This window comes from Vitis vinifera, chromosome 15 (genome assembly GCF_030704535.1).
Source record: "Vitis vinifera cultivar Pinot Noir 40024 chromosome 15, ASM3070453v1".
NCBI classification, from domain to species: Eukaryota; Viridiplantae; Streptophyta; class Magnoliopsida; order Vitales; family Vitaceae; genus Vitis; species Vitis vinifera.
Genome location: NC_081819.1, coordinates 12,321,820 through 12,331,189, shown reverse-complemented (window position 1 = coordinate 12,331,189; position 9,370 = coordinate 12,321,820). Strand labels below are relative to the sequence as shown.

Below are 9,370 nucleotides of genomic sequence, written 5' to 3'. Positions count from 1 at the left end.
CTTGCATACTTTGAACGACTTTGGCAAAGGGCTATGGAGCTCCAAAGCTTGGTTCTTCTTGAATTTGAGCTCTTCATTGCTTTGCCATGGATTTCAAATAACTCTCCTCATTCTTGGATTGCTTTGGTGATCAAAAAGCTATCAAAACACCAAAACTTAACACAATTTGATTAGAATTGATTGCAAGGGTCCTTAACATGTTAATTGAGTTAAAAGGCAATAACTACTACTCAAAAGTGTTTAAAAGGATTAATTACAAGCTACAAAATAGCACTTTTTGAGTAGTAATCAGGTATAACTATCCTTCTTCCACACAAATGCCATACTACCTTCCACATCAGCTGCAACAACAAGGATTTCAAACGAGCACATGGGAAAACCCTGGATTTCCTATCCATGGACAAGTTGTTGGTAGGACTCAAGAAATTTATGCATGGCATGTTTGTACATACAATCAATACTATCGAAACTCCATGTCCTGGTATGAATATTGTCTTCAACAAGATGGACTCCCTTCATCTAACAATAACAATATGATGGAACCACATCGATCTTCATTTTGGTATTAAGGACCATTGCAATGTCATATGTATTATGTTTATGTGTAAATTGTTTTCATTTAATAAAATCAAATATTTCTTAACTCAATTCTAACTTTCTAAGTGTACAATTCCAAATTTCATATTTTCTATTCTTAAAATCCAAGTATCGTAAACTGTTTACCGATATTTTTTTCTTTGACCATATTTATGTCAATTACACTTATAAAATAACTTTAACATGTATATTCTTGCTTATTTTATTATTCTTTGGATTTCTAAGTATTCCCATCAATTTTGGATAATTTTTGTCTCACCGATATTTGATGAAAAATATCCACCGATATTTCTCCGATATTTCCGATATATCCGTAAAATCCAAGTACCGATATATCCGTATTTACCGATATTTCAATCCTTGAATACAATTCATAACCTTGACTTCAAAACTTAATACGTGCACTATAAATTTTTTTCAACTTCTATATATGATTAGAAATAAAAAAGTAAATTAACCACATAGGATGATAATCAATAAGACTTGGAATATCATATCATGCATACTTAAAGATAGATGGAGTTCATATGACATGAACCGTAACACATAGCATTCCAGATACTAGCAACAAATAGAAAACCTAATAAATAAGGTTGTCTTAATCATTAAGAGGGAATCATTAAAGGACGAAATCCATGTTGAAAACTGGCTTCCCAAATCTTCTCAATATCGAATATGGTGTGACCGCACTCGTGCACATTCCATCCTTCTAATGCATGCAATATTCCAGCCACACGCCATGCACTCATTGCTCTTCTTGGCAACCAATTCTGCATTTAAATAAATATTTTCAAAGCCAAAAGGCATACAAAATAAATTTGTACTTGTAACATAGCAAAGAACACTTATATTAATTGTATGGAACCATATGTCATTATGCTTAAAATTAGCATTTGTACTAATATATAATGCTTGTTATCTTGGAAATTAATATTATTGACTGACCTCACAAGAATCCATGTTCTCAAAAGAAGTGGGAGACATCATTGCTGGTGTGGTGTGGTAGAAGCAATCTTTGCGCATTCTCTTTGGTGGGAACTGAGAAAAGGGAATAAATAGAGTTCCTTTTGGTGCCTTCAACTGTTCTTCTTCGGTCAAGCCATCTCCAACCAACCATATCTGTACAATATTTCACTATTATATCTCAAACATTTTTAATGCTAAGTTCATTTTTTCAAAAAAAAATAAAATGGTGGTGGGTTATTGAGATTTTTTTGGCAAAAATCTTGTTTTGATATTTAAAAAAAATTACTCTGATATGACATCTAAGCGACCTTTCCAATATTATTCCACTCTAATATATATATTAATTTAAAAAAATATCATGGGGTTAAAAAAATAACAGTTCTTTGTTCATTAGCCTGTCACCAACAAAAAAGTTTTTCTCAATGAATACATTAAAAGGAAATTTTACTTTGCAAGTATACTTAGTTCCTAGCATTCAAGTTCTGACAATTATTTAGTGGTAAACAGGAAGGAAGATTATAGAAAAAAGAATAAGAAAAGGAAACAAGGGTGAAAGAAAGGGTTTTACCTTATGGGCATAATTTTTTGAAAGAGCCAATTTATCTCGCAATTTGGTGTTCAGCTTCATTTTGATCTTCTTGTGCTCTTCCTCACGGAAAGTAGTCACCTAAGAATTATTTCAATTGTATTACAGTATAAATCAAATCAAAACTAGCATTGAACAGGTATAATAATAGTAGTTGTTGTTTGACATTAATTAAAAAAGTTAGGATCTGTTGAGTAACTGTTTTCGAAAACAGTTCTAAGAAATTGTTTTTTGATAATAGTTTTTGAAAATCAATGTTTTGTGAAACAAAAGTCTATTTAGAAACTAAAATATTTTTAACTCATTTTTAATATTTTTAAATATATTTTAAAAATATTTTTATATGTAGTAATTTATTTTTAATCATTCTCCATTTTTATATAATTATTTTTTTCAAGCAATTATAAAAAAATAAGTGAAAACAACTACTATATAAGAAGGTGATAAAGTAAGGATACATATATCACCATTCAAAATTTAATAACATTTTTTCATTCAATTTATTTTCAAAAAATTATACATTAAAAATACCTGGATGCCCTTTTGGCACAAAGCAATGGCTGTGAAATAAGCAACCTTAGAGAGTTTGCCTCTGAAGAGTACTTGAGTGGTTCCTTTTGGAATGCTGTTCAAAACAACAGCTACTGCTAAGCTGCTCCCATCCACCACCTTGATTTTGAGCTTAGGATTTAAATGGATATAAAGCTTACCATATAGATTAAGCTCTTCACCCTGCATAATTTTTAAATTAATTAAATAGAAATTTATTTTTAACAAAAACTTTTCAAATATGGACAATGAATTGCTGGAGGGCTCAAAATGAAAGAAGGAATTGAGTGTATTAATCATATATAAACTATAGACCAAGATGGTAAAATTATTTATAGACACAACAATTCTCTTCTAATCATTAAAGATTTACTTTTCTTAAAATGAAAGTAGGGGATGTGAATGAAAATAGGGCATGTAAGTGCATCTCAGATGTATAACAATCTATCATTGGTTCAATAAAAGATGGTTTAAGCCTCTATCAATCCAAGATTTTCTTGTGAAGTCATAATATATGGGACCTCCTCACAAGGGCTATCTGTCTGTCCCCAAAATCATATGGGACATTTTAATATCTCAATCAATTCCTAGTACTACTCTAAAGTAGACAATATCCACATAGGAGGGATTTATGATATCTTAATATGTTCTTAACATTATATTAAAGAAAATAATATTTATATGAAAGGAATTTATGATATCCCCATCAATTTTTAGTATTATATTAAAATGGACAATATCCATATGGAAGGATAACACTTGATTAAAGTGGACAATATCCATGTGCGAGGATGTAGGTCCATATATAATGTCTCTACATCTATGCATGAAGGGGACGAAAAGGAATAGGGGGCACTTAAGAGAAAAAAATATAAGTAAAAAGGTAAAGGAGTAATAACTTGCCTGGTTGAGAAGACCTAAACTCAACACTTTAACACCTCTTTCCTCTGCATGTAGTATGGCTTCTTCAATCAAGCTATTGATGGGTTCATTTTGCCATTTCAAGAAGTACTACACCGCTCAACAATTGATTCAATGAGTAATAACTAACTAGAAATAAATCATTCTTAAAAAATAAGAAATAATGACAAAATACATTAATAAATTAAGAAAATAAAATAACAACAAAATATGATTCTTACTTGAATCCTATATTTTGGTATGACCCATGTTTGTAACTTGAGTTTGTTGAAATGGTTCCTTTCAAGAACAAATGTACGAGAACAAATCCAAATCAACATCATATACGAAGATGTTAGAGGCCACATCAGTCTCAAGTACCATTTGGAGATGTATGGCTTGGAGGCCACAAAGGCAAAACCTAGCCTTATATGATAAATGGAGTCTGGTGTTGTGAGATGGGTGAGATGCACTACATCAGGCGATTCTTCAGGCCTTGTAAGTGATTTTTCATATAATACATCTGAAGATCTGTCCATAGTACCATACATGTAGTCGTAGAATGGCATGAAGAGTGAGTAATTAGTCCGAAATTGGGTGTGATGTAGAGTGAAACCTGAAAATTTTGAAGGAGTTAAAATCATTTATCATCATAAACTATATATACGCTTTCTAACTAGTATTGAAAAAACTAGAATGTCATTTTTTTTTAAAAAAAATTATTTGATTGGAAACCCAAATTTAGAAATTTAATCCTCCATTTTTTCTCTTTTTGACAAGAATATCCTCTATTTTTTTTTCATGTAAAAATAATAATTTCTTTTAAAACCTACATAAAAATACTCGTAACAATAAATGATATTTATGTTAAAAAAAAAATTATATTACTTTTAAGTAAAAAACATGGAAGATGTTAGATTCACAAATTAAGGATTATTTAATCACTTTTAATTATTTTATTCTATTTTTTATGGACTCACTCTTATTACGAGTTGGGATTGGATCAAAAGAAATATTTATATGTATATTACTATATTTCTTTCTATTTTTTTTCTTTTTTATATCATGTAAGTGCCTTTTAATATAAGTAACTTTTAATGATGTAATTAAAGCAAATCAAAACATAAAAAATATTAATACTATTTTTTATTGGTTCTTTTGTTTATATAACACACTTCCTAATTAATTTATTTCATAAAAATTATATGATACACTATACCTCTATAACTTTGTTATTCAAATATTTGGAATACTTATTTTTAGGTGATCAATTTGTTACAATTTTAATTCTAATTTTTTTCTTTTTCTTTTTCCTTTGAATAAAATAGTACATAGTGATGTGTAAAATTTATTTTATTTTTAAATCATAAGTAAAAATGCTTAACAATGGTTCTACAATCCAATTACAAATATCTTATCATTATTTTTATATTTTTATTGTGTGTTTATTTAATTTTTAGTAATAGATTAAAGTGAATAATTTTTAGACTTTATGGGTTCTATTATAATACAAGAGCTATTTATTTAATAGGTAATTGGAAAGACATTATCAACTTTATTGTTTTGTATTTAAACTTTATTTATTTGTGATATAAGGCCTATTTAGAAATTATTTTTTAAAACAATTTTTTATTTTTCAGTACAAAAAAATATAAAAAATACATTTAACAACAAAAAATTATTTTCTATTTTATCTTCATAAGAATATAAAATAAGTGCTTTTAGAAAATACCTTTTAATTATTTTCACTAAACATATAAAATAATTAAAAAATACTAAATATAAAAATTATTTTTAAAATATATTTAAAAATATTAAAAACATATTAGAAATGTGGTTTTTAAATCGATTTTTATTCTAAAAAAAAAGTCAGACAACAATTTTCAAAAAGCGTACGTTTTAAAAAATCATTACCAAGCATCCCATACTATTTAGTTCTTTGGATCACATACTTTGGTCAATTGGTCCCCATGACCTGGATTTTCGTATAATTTAGTACTTGGCCTTTCTATAAAAGCTAGAAAACAAAAAGCTACACTGGATGCTCTACCTAAGCAACGGTCATTTCAATAAATGTTGTACTGGGAAAAGGTCTCTCCTGTCATATCAGATGGGTGCACCTTTGTGTTACACTTCATCATGTTACATGTGACCTCACTTCTAAATTAATACCCCGGTGGTCAAATGTTTTTGCCAGATATTTTATTTTTAACATTTTTAATTTTATTGAATCTATCTATTATTAGCAATCTTAAATCAAAACTTTCCATTTAAAAAAGGAATAATTTATTCATAATAGTTAAAAATAATCATAGAGTAGAGTTTAATTTCTACCCAATAGTTGTCCTACCAATCAATGTTACAATAAAAATGTTGTCACCTGCCAAACACGTACCAATGGACTCTAAATTCATTATGGCTACATGGGTCCCCCATACACCTACCAATGGGTGGTCCATGGCTAATTAAATACACTCGTTCTAATATGCAACATTTTTTAATTGAATGTCTTCAAAGGCATGGGCCTTATTTAATGCTACCGAGTGTCTACATCATATTGTAAAACAAGAAATATCAAATTAAAGAGAAGCATAGAGTGATGGTAGGGGGGGACTTACGAGGGGGTATACATAAGATACTTGAGGAAGGGAAATATGGAGAAGAGCCACTTGGGCACGAGCTCGAAGTTGCAGTGCCCCATGTTGTTCATGAAATCAATATAAGAAATGTAGCCAAAAAAAGCTACAATGCAGCTTGTTCCGGTGAAGATCATGGTCAGCAATGGTATTGAAAACAGCAGAAAATATCCTATATGCTCCGCAAATGGATGAATGACAGCTGCCATACAATACAATGAAACTTATTTACCGATATGTCCCCTTCTCTAGTCTTAATTTTATTGGTTTGATCCCACCTATTACAATGGTAGGTGACTATAATTGTGCTTACCGACCACGCATTGCATGACCTGCATGGCCGAATCCACCGCACATTACTTCCTCTAGGCCATGAATACCTTAAAGCCTTTTCGCATCTATGACTGTTGAAGACACTCGCATGCATAACATCAATTAAAGTAGTTTTATGTTTGCTTTAATGTCAAGTAGGATGCATTTGATCATCTTTTTTATTATCTATTTTGTGATAGATTTTTGTTGATTTGGAAAAAGTCATTCCAAAATATATGCTATAAGCCCATCCATCTTTTCATATTTTAAATTATTTCAACTAATAATTGTTTTTTATTTCTTTTTATGTATTTTTAGGTTACACATACTATGAATTAGTTTCTTTGGTTTAAATGAATATTATAAAATCCAAAAATAATATTTTTATAATCAATTCAGTCATTGAACACGATCAAATAAGTGATATCATAATAATATATAATTTATATATTATTAAAATAAAAAATAAAAAAGTATAAATAAATTAAAAATTAATAATATTAATTTTTATCTTTGATATTATCAAATATAAGTACAAATATATTAATATTTTGAATTTTATTAAATTAAATATTGAAATATTCAAAATAAAAGAAAATTTAATTATTTAATTTAAATTAATCTTAGAAAATATTATATTATTTTTATATAATATTATAAATCTTTTTAAAAATACATACCTTTTTTCATTTGCCATTCTAAGCAACAAAATCATAAATTCCACATAAAAAAAAAAAAAAAAGGCTCTTATATTCATAACTCACCCAAGACATAGAATCATTTTTTTTTTCCTTTTTGAAGTCCGCATAAAAGGATACTTTTCCCTTCTTCTTAAATATGCAAGAAATATAAGTTTTTTTTTTTTTTTTTTTCTCTCTTTCCTCTTTTAATTTTAGTGAAATAAAAAATTAGATGTACCAGAAGAAATTTAAAGACAGTTGAAGGTAAAAGGCAAAATATTAATTCTTACAGGTGATGGGCTCAGTGACGATAGAGGAATGGTGATGAGAATGGTAACGTGAGTAGAGATAATGATGGTGTAGAGCCCTGTGAAGCCAGTAATACAGAAACTCCACAGGGCCCGTATGAAGCAGAATTGTAATAACCACACCATCTACTCTCCATAAGGGCATGTGAGAAGCCCCTGGAAGTATGAAATAGGCAATGTAGAATATGATCCCGTTGAAAATAATCTGGTCATCCCTACAAAACCAAAGCACCATCAGAAAACTTGGGCTAAGACCTCCCACAAGGATTGATTTGAGACGTTAAATTTTGGTCAATTTATGTGATGCGTTTACCAGTTTCTTTCTCTGTCAACTTGCTCAAATTCGATGCCCTTGTCAACAATCCTGTTGTTGCCTTTGGCTGTTCGATGGCGAGAAAGTGATATCCAAAGCTGGTTGTGGAGCATCCTCCATAACAGAAACGGGAATATTAGAAAGTGAGCAACGTCTCTCTCCTTCTCATCTTTCACTAGGAACGAGTGTATGGCATGAATCGCCCATGGTGCCAAGACCACGTACTTCAACCACATCAAACAACAAAGTAGTACAAGTGAAAAAATAAATAAATAAGATAGAATGAATATATTAATATGACTCGTTCTTGAAGCATGTATAGAAATATGCTTGAGTTTATAGAATGAATATATCCATAGGACTGTGATTTTGTTAACAATCATTGGCTTCTGAAAGATGTCTCTTGTCACTTTTTATGTTACGTGGCATCCCCTAGCCGCTCGTTCATCCACACACAACAATCAAACATGGAAAGATCATGTACAGGGAGGCCCCTCTTCAGTAAAGAGAGAGAAAGAGAAAGAGAAGAGATTTGAGATTGACTGAGAAGGAGTACCTTGAAGTTGCCAAGAGGCGTCCATGGCCAATCAGTGAGTATTCCGGGTTTAGAAGCCATATTTGATTTTGCTACTTCTCTTGAAGCAACGCATATCCTGAGGTAATGAGGAGTGAGGACTATATGTAGTGTTCAGAATTCTGCTGCTATCAATGCAGATGCGATTTCCAACACCTAACAACCAGCTACTTGTCAAAAAGACGAAGCTTTATGACACAACTAATTAAATCCTGTCCATCTCATCATTTAAATTCTAACCTAAAAACAGAAACGAAGTAACATTTTACGTACTTACACCATTGACCGTCCTTTTACTTCAAATTTCAGCAGTGAAGAAAATTTGATTGCATTTCCAGTTTTAGGGAGAATTGTGTTTTGGGCCCAATTAGGCCCAAAAATTAACATTTGATCTTTCAACCACTTATATTTAAGCCCAAGATCCAGACAAAGTATGAAAATTAAGATGAATAATATTTTCTTTCATTAATTCCTAAAATACCCTTATCTCTTATACGCCTACAAGTGAGTGTGAATTTTAATTTTTTTTTTTTGTGTTTTTTTTCCTTTTCTATTCTCTATTAAATATTACTCATTTCTAACTTTTTTTTTCCTTTTTATTCCAATATATATTTCTATTTTATGTCAAATAAAAAGTAATAATATTTTTTTATTTTTCATTTTTAAAGATATTGAATCTTTTTGCTCTTATTAAAAGCAATGATAAAAATTTTGGGATTTTTCATTCAAATATTTTTTATCTTTTTGCATTTATCTTTTAGTTTAATTTTAATTTTTTATTTTAAATTTATATTACCCTTTCATCTATATTTTTCTCTTATTTTTAATTATTTTTTATATTGTCTACATTAACCATATTTTTAAAAATTTTAAAATTAACTATCACTTCACTTTATTATATATATATATAGCTTTTTAATTTTTAATGTTTTATTTTAAAATTTTTAAA

At 29.3% G+C, this 9,370-nt stretch overlaps 1 protein-coding gene across 1 annotated transcript; it reads right to left on the bottom strand.

Moving 5' to 3' along the window:
* Positions 1 to 1,064: 1,064 nt before the first annotated feature.
* LOC100250668 (very-long-chain aldehyde decarbonylase CER1) lies at positions 1,065 to 8,507 on the bottom strand. The gene is made up of 10 exons (XM_002265649.5): positions 8,404 to 8,507; positions 7,848 to 8,071; positions 7,517 to 7,749; positions 6,214 to 6,436; positions 3,841 to 4,213; positions 3,602 to 3,709; positions 2,681 to 2,881; positions 2,132 to 2,230; positions 1,543 to 1,716; positions 1,065 to 1,367 (listed from the first exon to the last, which is right to left on the bottom strand). The coding sequence occupies exons 1-10, from the start codon at positions 8,461 to 8,463 to the stop codon at positions 1,203 to 1,205; spliced, it is 1,860 nt and encodes a 619-aa protein (XP_002265685.2). The 5' UTR covers positions 8,464 to 8,507; the 3' UTR covers positions 1,065 to 1,202.
* Between the last annotated feature and the right edge of the window lie 863 nt (positions 8,508 to 9,370).